Consider the following 14,401-nt stretch of genomic DNA (forward strand, 5'->3'; position numbering starts at 1 on the left):
GGGTTAATATAAACCCAGCATTTAGTTTGGTACAGCAGGGGTTAATATAAACCCAGCATTTAGTTTGGTACAGCGGGGGTTAATATGAACCCAGCATTTAGTTTGGTATAGCGGGGGTTAATATAAGCATTTAGTTTGGTACAGTGGGGGTTAATATAAGCATTTAGTTTGGTACAGCGGGGGTTAATATGAACCTAGCATTTAGTTTGGTACAGTGGGGGTTAATATAAGCATTTAGTTTGGTACAGCGGGGGTTAATATGAACCTAGCATTTAGTTTGGTACAGCGGGGGTTAATATGAACCTAGCATTTAGTTTGGTACAGCGGGGGTTAATATAAACCCAGCATTTAGTTTGGTACAGCGGGGGTTAATATAAGCATTTAGTTTGGTACAGTGGGGGTTAATATAAGCATTTAGTTTGGTACAGCGGGGGTTAATATGAACCTAGCATTTAGTTTGGTATAGCGGGGGTTAATATAAGCATTTAGTTTGGTACAGTGGGGGTTAATATAAGCATTTAGTTTGGTACAGCGGGGGTTAATATGAACCTAGCATTTAGTTTGGTACAGTGGGGGTTAATATAAGCATTTAGTTTGGTACAGCGGGGGTTAATATGAACCTAGCATTTAGTTTGGTACAGCGGGGGTTAATATGAACCTAGCATTTAGTTTGGTACAGCGGGGGTTAATATAAACACAGCATTTAGTTTGGTACAGCAGGGGTTAATATAAGCATTTAGTTTGGTACAGCGGGGTTAATATAAGCATTTAGTTTGGTACAGCGAGGGTTAATATAAACCCAGCATTTAGTTTGGTACAGCGGGGGTTAATATAAACACAGCATTTAGTTTGGTACAGCGGGGGTTAATATAAGCATTTAGTTTGGTACAGCGGGGTTAATATAAGCCCAGCATTTAGTTTGGTACAGCGGGGGTTAATATAAAACCAGCATTTAGTTTGGTACAGCGGGGGTTAATATAAGCATTTAGTTTGGTACAGCGGGGTTAATATAAGCATTTAGTTTGGTACAGCGAGGGTTAATATAAACCCAGCATTTAGTTTGGTACAGCGGGGGTTAATATAAACACAGCATTTAGTTTGGTACAGCGGGGGTTAATATAAACACAGCATTTAGTTTGGTACAGCGGGGGTTAATATAAGTCCAGCATTTAGTTTGGTACAGCGGGGGTTAATATAAGCATTTAGTTTGGTACAGCGGGGGTTAATATAAGTCCAGCATTTAGTTTGGTACAGCGGGGGTTAATATAAGCATTTAGTTTGGTACAGCGGGGGTTAATATAAGTCCAGCATTTAGTTTGGTACAGCGGGGGTTAATATAAGTCCAGCATTTAGTTTGGTACAGCGGGGGTTAATATAAATCTAGCATTTAGTTTGGTACAGTGGGGGTTAATATAAACCCAGCATTTAGTTTGGTACAGCGGGGGTTAATATAAACCCAGCATTTAGTTTGGTACAGCGGGGGTTAATATAAGCATTTAGTTTGGTACTGCGGGGGTTAATATAAGCATTTAGTTTGGTACAGCAGGGGTTAATATAAACCTAGCATTTAGTTTGGTACAGCGGGGGTTAATATAAGCCCAGCATTTAGTTTGGTACAGCGGGGGTTAATATTAGCCTAGCATTTAGTTTGGTACAGCGGGGGTTAATATAAGCATTTAGTTTGGTACAGCGGGGGTTAATATAAACCCAGCATTTAGTTTGGTACAGCGGGGGTTAATATAAACCCAGCATTTAGTTTGGTACAGCGGGGGTTAATATAAGCATTTAGTTTGGTACAGCGGGGGTTAATATAAGCCTAGCATTTAGTTTGGTACAGCGGGGGTTAATATAAACCTAGCATTTAGGTTGGTACAGCGGGGGTTAATATAAGCCTAGCATTTAGTTTGGTACAGCGGGGGTTAATATAAGCATTTAGTTTGGTACAGCGGGGGTTAATATAAGCCCAGCATTTAGTTTGGTACAGCGGGGGTTAATATAAGCCTAGCATTTAGTTTGGTACAGCGGGGGTTAATATAAGCCTAGCATTTAGTTTGGTACAGCGGGGGTTAATATAAGCCTAGCATTTAGTTTGGTACAGCGGGGGTTAATATAAACCTAGCATTTAGGTTGGTACAGCGGGGGTTAATATAAGCCTAGCGTTTAGTTTGGTACAGCGGGGGTTAATATAAACCTAGCATTTAGTTTGGTACAGCGGGGGTTAATATAAACCTAGCATTTAGTTTGGTACAGTGGGGGTTAATATAAGCCCAGCATTTAGTTTGGTACAGCGGGGGTTAATATAAGCCTAGCATTTAGTTTGGTACAGCGGGGGTTAATATAAGCCTAGCATTTAGTTTGTTACAGCGGGGGTTAATATAAGCCTAGCATTTAGTTTGGTACAGCGGGGGTTAATATAAGCATTTAGTTTGGTACAGCGGGGGTTAATATAAGCCTAGCATTTAGTTTGGTACAGCGGGGGTTAATATAAGCCTAGCATTTAGTTTGTTACAGCGGGGGTTAATATAAGCCTAGCATTTAGTTTGGTACAGCGGGGGTTAATATAAGCATTTAGTTTGGTACAGCGGGGGTTAATATAAGCCTAGCATTTAGTTTGGTACAGCGGGGGTTAATATAAACCTAGGATTTAGTTTGGTACAGCGGGGGTTAATATAAGCATTTAGTTTGGTACAGCGGGGGTTAATATAAGCATTTAGTTTGGTACAGTGGGGGTTAATATAAGCCCAGCATTTAGTTTGGTACATCGGGGGTTAATATAAGCATTTAGTTATGTACAGCGGGGGTTAATATAAGCCCAGCATTTAGTTTGGTACAGCGGGGGTTAATATAAGCCCAGCATTTAGTTTGGTACAGCGGGGGTTAATATTCACCCAGCATTTAGTTTGGTACCTTTCAGTCACTGGCCCAATGATCTTAACCGGTTACCATGGTTACCTGCCACCCCACCTGCCAATGTTTTGTTTAACATAGCAAGTACTGTAGAATGAATAGAATTAACTCCCTGGTCAAAACATCCCAATAGAATGAACTTCCTGGTCAAAACATCCCAATAGAATTAACTCCCTGGTCAAAACATCCCAATAGAATGAACTTCCTGGTCAAAACATCCCAATAGAATGAACTTCCTGGTCAAAACATCCCAATAGAAAGAACTCCCTGGTCAAAACATCCCAATAGAATGAACTTCCTGGTCAAAACATCCCAATAGAATGAACTTCCTGGTCAAAACATCCCAATAGAATGAACTCCCTGGTCAAAACATCCCAATAGAATTAACTTCCTGGTCAAAACATCCCAATAGAATGAACTCCCGAGTCAAAACATCCCAATAGAATGAACTCCAGGATCAAAACACCCCAATAGAATGAACTCCCACCTCAAAACATCCCAATAGAATGAACTTCCTGGTCAAAACATCCCAATAGAATGAACTCCCTGGTCAAAACATCCCAATAGAATGAACTTCCTGGTCAAAACATCCCAATAGAATGAACTCCCGAGTCAAAACATCCCAATAGAATGAACTCCAGGATCAAAACACCCCAATAGAATGAACTCCCACCTCAAAACACCCCAATAGAATGAACTCCCTGGTCAAAACACCCCAATATAATGAACTCCAGGATCAAAACATCCCAATAGAATGATCTCCCTGGTCAAAACATCCCAATAGAATGATCTCCCTGGTCAAAACACCCCAATAGAAAACATGCAACTTCAGAACCTCAGAACTAACAACTGGCTTTTCCCTGGACTATATCTGCTGGAAATATTTGGTACTCATCGACATTTTTTATTTTAATGAAAATATGTTTTTTATAAAAAGCAATACATAAAACATCTCCTATGGACAGCAGTACCAGGAAACAGGTGTGTGTGTGTTTATGTTTATTAGGGTTCCCATTAGCTACTGCACATCGTCCACATAAAACCTACAAATACACAACACCTACAGAACAGTTATAAAACAAGAACAACATAAGATATTACATGAAAAAAAAAAAAAATTGAGTTATATATTGGAAAGACAAACAACAAAAAATAATATTTATACACTATTCATATAAACACATTTATTTTCTTATATGCAGTACAGTTAAATTATATATTTAAAAAAGAGGAGATGAGCCGTGATAAAGAAATATATTTTATCTGTTTTTTTTTTTAAAGCTAAACGTGCTTTTTGCCTGAATAATCTCTGGTGGCAGAGCATTTCACAATGACATGGCTCCATAGATAACTGAGTGGCGTATTAAATCTGTTTTTGGTTTGGGTACAGTGAAGATGTCCTTGTAAACCTGGTCTGTGTGTGAATGCACTAATGGATAAATATGGAGTCTTATTTGGAGCAGTCTTTTTCAGTTTCTCTCTCTCTCTCTCTCTCTCGCTCGCTCCCTCCCTCCCTCCCTCCCTCCCTCCCTCCCTCCCTCCCATTTGTTTCTTTGTCTGCTCTATTTAAGCCATAAGGCACGAGAACCCGGGAACTATCTTGTGAATTACTCCCGACTCAGGAATGTTCTTAGTCTGAGGCGAAGCCAAGGGCAGAATATAACTGTTCTGTAGTCTGTCATGTATTAGTACATTTGATGTGGAACACAGGAAGAGTAGCTGCTGCATGTGCAGTAGCTAATGGGGATCCTAATAAACAAATGACACACAGACAGCCTTCCCCAGTAGTGCTGTCCCATGGGAGAAGTACTACTCACACACAGACAGTCTTCCCCAGTAGTGCTGTCCCATGGGAGAAGTACTACTCACACACAGACAGTCTTCCCCAGTAGTGCTGTCCATGGGAGAAGTACTAATGACACACAGACAGTCTTCCCCAGTAGTGCTGTCCATGGGAGAAGTACTACTCACACACAGACATTCTTCCCCAGTAGTGCTGTCCATGGGAGAAGTACTAATCACACACAGACAGTCTTCCCCAGTAGTGCTGTCCATGGGAGAAGTACTAATGACACACAGACAGCCTTCCCCAGTAGTGCTGTCCATGGGAGAAGTACTAATCACATACGGTGCAGAGGGTACAGAGAAGAGAACGCTGTCTCTGTGCTAATTAGTACACACTTTATTTTTTAGAAGTTCTGTGCTCCGTGTTCCATACATTCCATAAAGATAGAACCAAGGTAAACACGGCCTGGCTGCTCTCGTGTGCACAGAGAACAACTCCAGAAGGAGGAGGAGGAGAAAGAGGAGGAGGAGAGGAGGAGAAAGAGGAGGAGGAGGGAGAGGAGGAGGAGAGAGAGGAGGAGGAGAAAGAGGAGGAAGAGAGAGGAGAGAGAGAGGGGGAGGATTTCTGGACATGGGAGGAGATATTGGACGGTAAAGGACCCTGGGCTCAGCCTGGAGAATATCGCCGCCCCAAAGAAGAACTGGAGGCGGTGAAAGCGGAGAGGCGCTGGTATGAGGAGGCAGCACGGCGACGCGGATGGAAGCCCGAGAGTCAGCCCCAAAAATGTATAGGGGGGGGGGCTCACAGGGAGTATGGCTACGCCAGGTAGGAGACCTGCGCAAACTTCCTGTGCTTACCAGGGGGAGGAGGAGGAGGAGAAAGAGGAGGAGAAAGAGGAGGAGGAGAGAGAGGAGGAGCAGAGAGAGGAGGAGGAGAAAGAGGAGGAAGAGAGAGGAGGAGAGAGAGGAGGAGGAGAGAGAGCAGGAGGAGAAAGAGGAGGAGAGAGAGGAGGAGGAGGAGAGAGAGGAGGAGGAGTAGAGAGAGGAGGAGGAGAAAGAGGAGGAGGAGAGAGGAGGAGGAGCAGAAAGAGGAGGAGGAGAAAGGGGAGGCGGAGGAGAAAGAGGAGGAGGAGAGAGAGGAGGAGGAGAGAGAGGAGGAGAAAGAGGAGGAGGAGAGAGAGGAGGAGGAGAAAGAGGAGGAGTGAGAGGAGGAGGAGGAGAGAGAGGAGGAGGAGTAGAGAGAGGAGGAGTAGAGAGGAGGAGGAGAAAGAGGAGGAGGAGAGAGGAGGAGGAGGAGGAGAAAGAGGAGGAGGAGAAAGAGGAGGAGGAGGAGAAAGAGGAGGAGGAGAAAGAGGAGGAGTTAAGAGAGGAGGAGGAGAAAGAGGGAGGAGAGAGAGGAGGAGGAGAAAGAGGAGGAGGAGAGAGAGGAGGAGGAGAGAGAGGAGGAGAAAGAGGAGAAAGAGGAGGAGGAGAAAGAGGAGGAGGAGAGAGAGGAGGAGGAGAAAGAGGAGGAGGAGAAAGAGGAGGAGGAGAAAGAGGAGGAGGAGAGAGAGGAGGAGAAAGAGAAGGAGAGAGAGGAGGAGGAGAAGAAAGAGGAGGAGGAGAAATAGGAGGAGGAGAAATAGGAGGAGGAGAAAGGAGGAGGAGAGAGAGGAGGAGGAGAAAGAGGAGGAAGAGGAGGAGAAAGAGGAGGAAGAGAGAGAGGAGGAGAAAGAGGAGGAGGAGAAAGAGGAGGAGAAAGAGGAGGAGGAGAGAGGAGGAGGAGAAAGAGGAGGAGGAGAAAGAGGAGGAGGAGACCGAGGAGGAGGAGAAAGAGGAGGAGGAGGAGGAGAAAGAGGAGGAGAGAGAGGATGAAGATAAAGAGGAGGAGGAGAAAGAGGGGGAGGAGAGAGAGGAGGAGAAAGAGGAGGAGAGAGAGGGGGAGGAGAGAGAGGAGGAGGAGAAAGAGGAGGAGGAGAGAGAGGAGGAGGAGAAAGAGGAGGAGGAGAAACAGGAGGAGGAGAGAGAGGAGGAGGAGAAAGATGAGGAGGACAAAGGAAGAGTAGAGCGAGGAGGAGAAAGAGGAGGAGGAGAGAGAGGAGGAGAAAGAGGAGGAGGAGAGAGAGGAGGAGGAGAAAGAGGAGGAGCAGCGAGAGGAGGAGGAGAAAGAGGAGGAGCAGCGAGAGGAGGAGGAGAGAGAGGATGAGGAGAGAGAGGATGAGGAGAGAGAGGAGGAGGAGAGAGAGGAGGAGAAAGAGAAGGAGAGAGAGGAGGAGGAGAAAGAGGATGAGGAGAGAGGAGGAGGAGAAAGAGGATGAGGAGAGAGGAGGAGGAGAGAGAGGAGGAGAGAGAGGAGGAGGAGGAAGAGGAGGAGGAGAAAGAGGAGGAGGAGAAAGAGGAGGAGGAGAGAGAGGAGGAGAGGGAGGAGGAGGAGAAAGAGGAGGAGGTGTAGAAGGACAAGGAAGAGGAGGAGGATGAAGAAGAGCAGTAGAACATAGCCGAAGTCTGTGGGAGAATCTCAATTGCATCTCAGTGGAGGTCGGCAGCTGGCTTGAAGCCATGGGTGTCACGCCCTGGTCTTAGTATTCTGTGTTTTCTTTATTATTTTGGTCAGGCCAGGGTGTGACATGGGTTTTTTATGTGGTGTGTTTTGTCTTGGGGTTTTGTTAGGTATTTGGTTTGTGGCTTAGTGGGGGTATCTAGTATAGTCTATGGCTGTTTTGTATTTGTTCATGTTTATATTTCATTAAAGATGTATCAAGATAACCACGCTGCGTTTTGGTCCGATCCCTGCTACACCTCCTCTTCAGAGATAGATAGGGTTTTCTTCTAACAGAATCCCCCACCACAACAGGACCAAGCGGCGTGGTGACAGGCAGCGACAACAGGATCAGCGAAATCCGGATTTCTGGACATGGGAGGAGATATTGGACGGTAAAGGACCCTGGGCTCAGCCTGGAGAATATCGCCGCCCCAAAGAAGAACTGGAGGCGGCGAAAGCGGAGAGGCGCTGGTATGAGGAGGCAGCACGGCGACGCGGATGGAAGCCCGAGAGTCAGCCCCAAAAATGTCTAGGGGGGGGGGCTCACAGGGAGTATGGCTACGCCAGGTAGGAGACCTGCGCAAACTTCCTGTGCTTACCAGGGGGCTAGAGAGACCGGGCAGGCACCGTGTTATGCTGTGGTGCGCACAGTGTCTCCAGTGCGGGTGCATAGCCCGGTGCGGTACATACCAGCTCCGCGTATCGGCCGGGCTAGAGTAAGCATCGAGCCAAGTGTCATGAAGCCGGCTCTACGCATCTGGTCTCCAGTGCGTCTCCTTGGGCCGGCTTACATGGCACCAGCCTTGCGCTCGGTGTCTCCGGTTCGCCTGTATAGCCCAGTGCGGGCTATTCCACCTCGTCGCACTGGCAGGGCGACCGGGAGTATTCAACCAGGTAAGGTTGGGCAGGCTCGGCGCTCAAGAGCTCCAGTGCGCCTGCACGGTCCGGTCTATCCAGTACCACCACCACGCATCAGTCCACCGGTGGCAGCTCCCCGCACCAGGCTTCCTGTGCGTGTCCTCGGCCCAGTACCACCAGTGCCAGCACCACGCATCAGGCCTACAGTGCGCCTCGCCTGTCCAGCGCTGCCAGAGCCTTCCTCCTCTCCAGCGCTGCCGGAGTCTCCCGCCTATCTAGCGCTGCCAGAGCCTTCCTCCTCTCCAGCGCTGCCGGAGTCTCCCGCCTGTTTAGCGCAGCCAGAGCCTTCCGCCTCTACAGCGCTGCCGGAGTCTCCCGCCTGTTCAGCGCAGTCAGAGCCTTCCTCCTCTCCAGCGCTGCCGGAGTCTCCCGCCTGTTTAGCGCTGCCAGAGCCTTCCGCCTCTACAGCGCTGCCGGAGTCTCCCGCCTGTTCAGCGCTGCCAGTCTGCAAGGAGCAGCCAGAGCTGCTAGTCTGCAAGGAGCAGCCAGAGCTGCCAGTCTGCAAGGAGCTGCCAGTCTGCAAGGAGCTGCCAGTCTGCAAGGAGCTGCCAGTCTGCAAGGAGCCACCAGAGCTGCCAGTCTGCAAGAAGCCGCCAGTGCTGCCAGTCTGCATGGAGCAGCCAGAGCCGCCAGTCTGCATGGAGCAGCCAGAGCCGCCAGTCAGCATGGAGCAGCCAGAGCCGCCAGTCAGCATGGAGCAGCCAGAGCCGCCAGTCAGCATGGAGCAGCCAGAGCCGCCAGTCAGCATGGAGCAGCCAGAGCCGCCAGTCAGCATGGAGCAGCCAGAGCCGCCAGTCAGCATGGAGCAGCCAGAGCTGCCAGTCAGCATGGAGCAGCCAGTCTGCCAGGATCCGCCAGTCAGCCAGGATCTTCCAGAGCTTCCAGTCAGCCAGGATCCGCCAGGGCCGCCAGTCAGCCAGGATCCACCAGTCAGCCAGGATCTTCCAGATCTGCCAGTCAGCCAGGATCCGCCAGTCAGCCAGAATCTTCCAGATCCGCCAGTCAGCCAGGATCTGCCGGAACCGCCAGTCAGCCAGGATCTGCCAGAACCACCAGCCAGCCAGGATCTGCAGGAGCCAACTTCCTGCCTGAGCTTCCTCTCAGTACTGGGCTTCCTCTCAGTACTGAGCTTCCTCTCAGTACTGGGCTTCCTCTCAGTCCCGAGCTACCCCTCAGTCCCGAGCTACCCCTCAGTCCCGAGCTACCCCTCATTCCCGAGCTACCCCTCATTCCCGAGCTACCCCTCAGTCCCGAGCTGCCCCTCAGTCCCGAGCTGCCCCTCAGTCCAGTGGGGTCCTTGTTGAGGGTTACTAGGCCAAGGTCGGCGACGAGGGTCGCTTATCTAAGGACGCGAGGCAAATGGACTAAGACTTTGTTGGAGTGGGGTCCACGTCCCGCGCCGACCCTCCCCTATGGGTTTAGGTGTGCGGCCGGGAGTCCGCACCTTGGGGGGCTGGTTCTGTCACGCCCTGGTCTTAGTATTCTGTGTTTCTTTACTATTTTGGTTAGGCCAGGGTGTGACATGGGTTTATTTATGTGGTGTGTTTTGTCTTGGTGTTTTTGTAGATATTGGGTTTGTGGCTTAGTGGGGGTATCTAGTATGGCTGTCGGGAGTGGTTCTCAATCAGAGGCAGGTGTTTATCGTTGTCTCTGATTGGGAACCATATTTAGGCATCCATATTCTTTGAGTGTTTCGTGGGTGATTGTTCCTGTCTCTGTGTTTGTTTTGCACCAGTAAAGGCTGTTAGGTTTCTTGTTTTGTATTTGTTCATGTTTATATTTGATTAAACATGTATCAAGATAACCACGCTGATTTTTGGTCCGATCCCTGCTACACCTCCTCTTCTGAGGAGGAGATAGGATTTTCTTCTAACAATGGGTCATACATACTCTAACCCCTGACCTCTAACCTCTAACCCCTGACCTAGTAGTACAGTGTCCTGACCTTTGATCTCCTTCTCGTTCCTGAACCAGCGGAGGTCAGCAGCAGGCTTGGAGCCGTGGGTCATGCAGGTCAGAGTGATCTCATCTCCCTCCAGGGCAGGCTTTGTCAGACCGTCTATCTCTGGCATCTCTGGCACCCCTACAGGACAGGAGGAGAATTACGTATGTTATTAAAACAATAAAACACACTAAATAGACTGTAAGGTTGTGTGTTAATGGAAAAATCCACCCAAAATCACTAATTATTATAATTTATTATAATTTACAGCTCCAATTAAGAGATAACCATATTTTTTTTACTAGCAAATGTTTCATTTTGTCGTAATAAGGTTGGTAGCAATATCTGAAAATCGTTGTGGTAATCTGTTGCAGTTTAAGTCGATTACAAAAACCCACAATGCAATTCTCTCCCTACGGACTGGATGGCTGGCTGGCTAGCTAGCTAGCTAGCCAGCAAACTTAGCTCCACACAATAATACCAAAGTCAATATCAGCATGTAACGTAGCTAGTTAACTGTAAAGTCACCTAAACAAACTGCCCTATCAATTTAGGAGTCTACAATTGCACCATGTTCAACCTGCAGATCGATGTGCTTCACAGAGTGGAGTCTGACATTCACAACGGCCATGCAACGGTACCCTGGACTGAACAGGCAGATAAATAGGTCCTCTGTTAAATTACAACATTTCTCGAAGGAATATCGAGAAAAAAAAAATCTATATAACATAAAAAAACAAAATGGGTGCATCTTTAAGGATGCAACATGTCATGTATGAGATGACAGACACAACAATCACCATCATCTGACAATACAAGGGTGGAGAGTGTGTGTGTGTGTGTGTGTGCGTGTGTGTGTGCGTGCATGCGTCATCATCTGAACAGCAAAGGAGAGAAAGAGTAGGGATGGAACCTGGATCAAATCACATTGTATTTGTCCCATGTGCCTGAATACAACAGGTGTGAGGTATCTTACAGTGAAATCCTTACATACAAACCCTTAACCAACAATGCAGAATTTTTCAACAGTAAGTAGATATTTGCAAAAATATATATATAAAACATAAAATGTACACTTATATACATGGTGTTACGGTACAGAGTCAATGTGGAGGCTATATACAGGGGGTACCGGTGCAGAGTCAATGTGGAGGCTATATACATGGTGTTACGGTACAGAGTCAATGTGGAGGCTATATACAGGTGGTACCGGTACAGAGTCAATGTGGAGGCTATATACAGGGGGTACCAGTACAGAGTCAATGTGGAGGCTATATACAGGGGGTACCAGTACAGAGTCAATGTGGAGGCTACATACAGGGGGTACCAGTACAGAGTCAATGTGGAGGCTATATACAGGGTGTACCGGTACAGAGTCAATGTGGAGGCTATATACAGGGTGTTACGGTACAGAGTCAATGTGGAGGCTATATACAGGGTGTACCGGTACAGAGTCAATGTGGAGGCTTTATACAGGGTATTACGGTACAGAGTCAATGTGGAGGCTATATACAGGGGGTACCGGTGCAGAGTCAATGTGGGGGCTATATACAGGGTGTTACGGTACAGAGTCAATGTGGAGGCTATATACAGGGTGTTACGGTACAGAGTCAATGTGGAGGCTATATACAGGGTGTTACGGTACACAGTCAATGTGGAGGCTATATACGGGGTGTTACGGTACAGAGTCAATGTGGAGGCTATATACAGGGGGGTACTGGTACAGAGTCAATGTGGAGGCTATATACAGGGGGTACCGGTACAGAGTCAATGTGGAGGCTATATACAGGGGGTACTGGCACAGAGTCTATGTGGAGGCTATATACAGGGGGTACCGGTGCAGAGTCAATGTGGAGGCTATATACAGGGGGTACCCGTACAGAGTCAATGTGGAGGCTATATACAGGGGGTACTGGTACAGAGTCAATGTGGAGGCTATATACAGGGGGTACCGATACAGAGTCAATGTGGAGGCTATATACGGGGTGTTACGGTACAGACTCAATGTGGAGGCTATATACAGGGGGGTACCGGTACAGAGTCAATGTGGAGGCTATATACAGGGGGTACTGGCACAGAGTCAATGTGGAGGCTACATACAGGGGGTACCGGTACAGAGTCAATGTGGAGGCTATATACAGGGGGTACTGGCACAGAGTCAATGTGGAGGCTATATACAGGGGGTACCGGTGCAGAGTCAATGTGGGGGCTATATACAGGGGGTACCGTTACAGAGTCAATGTGGAGGCTATATACGGGGGGTACCAGTACAGAGTCAATGTGGAGGCTATATACAGGGTGTACCGGTACAGAGTCAATGTGGAGGCTATATACAGGGTGTTACGGTACAGAGTCAATGTGGAGGCTATATACAGGGTGTACCGGTACAGAGTCAATGTGGAGGCTTTATACAGGGTATTACGGTACAGAGTCAATGTGGAGGCTATATACAGGGGGTACCGGTGCAGAGTCAATGTGGGGGCTATATACAGGGTGTTACGGTACAGAGTCAATGTGGAGGCTATATACAGGGTGTTACGGTACAGAGTCAATGTGGAGGCTATATACAGGGTGTTACGGTACAGAGTCAATGTGGAGGCTATATACGGGGTGTTACGGTACAGAGTCAATGTGGAGGCTATATACAGGGGGGTACTGGTACAGAGTCAATGTGGAGGCTATATACAGGGGGTACCGGTACAGAGTCAATGTGGAGGCTATATACAGGGGGTACCGGTGCAGAGTCAATGTGGAGGCTATATACAGGGGGTACCGGTGCAGAGTCAATGTGGAGGCTATATACAGGGGGTACCCGTACAGAGTCAATGTGGAGGCTATATACAGGGGGTACTGGTACAGAGTCAATGTGGAGGCTATATACAGGGGGTACCGGTACAGAATCAATGTGGAGGCTATATACGGGGTGTTACGGTACAGACTCAATGTGGAGGCTATATACAGGGGGGTACCGGTACAGAGTCAATGTGGAGGCTATATACAGGGGGTACTGGCACAGAGTCAATGTGGAGGCTACATACAGGGGGTACCGGTACAGAGTCAATGTGGAGGCTATATACAGGGGGTACTGGCACAGAGTCAATGTGGAGGCTATATACAGGGGGTACCGGTGCAGAGTCAATGTGGGGGCTATATACAGGGGTACCGTTACAGAGTCAATGTGGAGGCTATATACGGGGTGTTACGGTACAGACTCAATGTGGAGGCTATATACAGGGGGGTACCGGTACAGAGTCAATGTGGAGGCTATATACAGGGGGTACTGGCACAGAGTCAATGTGGAGGCTATATACAGGGGGTACCGGTGCAGAGTCAATGTGGGGGCTATATACAGGGGGTACTGGCACAGAGTCAATGTGGAGGCTATATACAGGGGTTACCGGTGCAGAGTCAATGTGGGGGCTATATACAGGGTGTTACGGTACAGAGTCAATGTGGAGGCTATATACGGGGTGTTACGGTACAGAGTCAATGTGGAGGCTATATACAGGGGGGTACCGGTACAGAGTCAATGTGGAGGCTATATACATGGTGTTACGGTACAGAGTCAATGTGGAGGCTATAAACAGGGGATACTGGTACAGAGTCAATGTGGAGGATATATACAGGGGGTACCGGTACAGAGTCAATGTGGAGGCTATATACAGGGGGTACTGGTACAGAGTCAATGTGGAATCTATATACAGGGTGTTACGGTACAGAGTCAATGTGGAGGCTATATACAGGGGGTACCGGTACAGAGTCAATGTGGAGGCTACGTACAGGGGGTACCGGTACAGAGTCAATGTGGAGGCTATATACAGGGGGTACTGGCACAGAGTCAATGTGGAGGCTATATACAGGGGGTACCGGTGCATAGTCAATGTGGGGGCTATATACAGGGGGTACCGGTACAGAGTCAATGTGGAGGCTATATACAGGGTGTTACGGTACAGAGTCAATGTGGATGCTATATACAGGGGGTACCGGTACAGAGTCAATGTGGAGGCTATATACAGGGTGTTATGGTACAGAGTCAATGTGGATGCTATATACAGGGGGTACCGGCACAGAGTCAATGTGGAGGCTATATACAGAGGGTACCGGTACAGAGTCAATGTGGAGGCTATATACAGGGGGTACCGACACAGAGTCAATGTGGAGGCTATATACAGGGTGTTATGGTACAGAGTCAATGTGGATGCTATATACAGGGGGTACCGGCACAGAGTCAATGTGGAGGCTATATACAGAGGGTACCGGTACAGAGTCAATGTGGAGGCTATATACAGGGGGTACCGACACAGAGTCAATGTGGAGGCTATATACAG

The 14,401-nt window shown here is 48.1% G+C and overlaps 1 protein-coding gene across 6 annotated transcripts in view; it reads right to left on the reverse strand.

The window, feature by feature from the left end:
- cadm2a (cell adhesion molecule 2a) overlaps positions 1-14,401 on the reverse strand; it is a 766,219-nt gene that overhangs the window by 167,497 nt on the left and 584,321 nt on the right. For all 6 annotated transcript variants that reach the window (XM_036967529.1, XM_036967531.1, XM_036967528.1 and 3 more), the window contains one exon: positions 10,077-10,214. In XM_036967529.1, coding sequence (XP_036823424.1) covers positions 10,077-10,214 — 138 coding nt within the window. The remainder of the gene's footprint in view (positions 1-10,076; positions 10,215-14,401) is intronic.

The sequence above is a fragment of the Oncorhynchus mykiss genome, chromosome Y (genome assembly GCF_013265735.2).
Source record: "Oncorhynchus mykiss isolate Arlee chromosome Y, USDA_OmykA_1.1, whole genome shotgun sequence".
Lineage (NCBI taxonomy): Eukaryota > Metazoa > Chordata > Actinopteri > Salmoniformes > Salmonidae > Oncorhynchus > Oncorhynchus mykiss.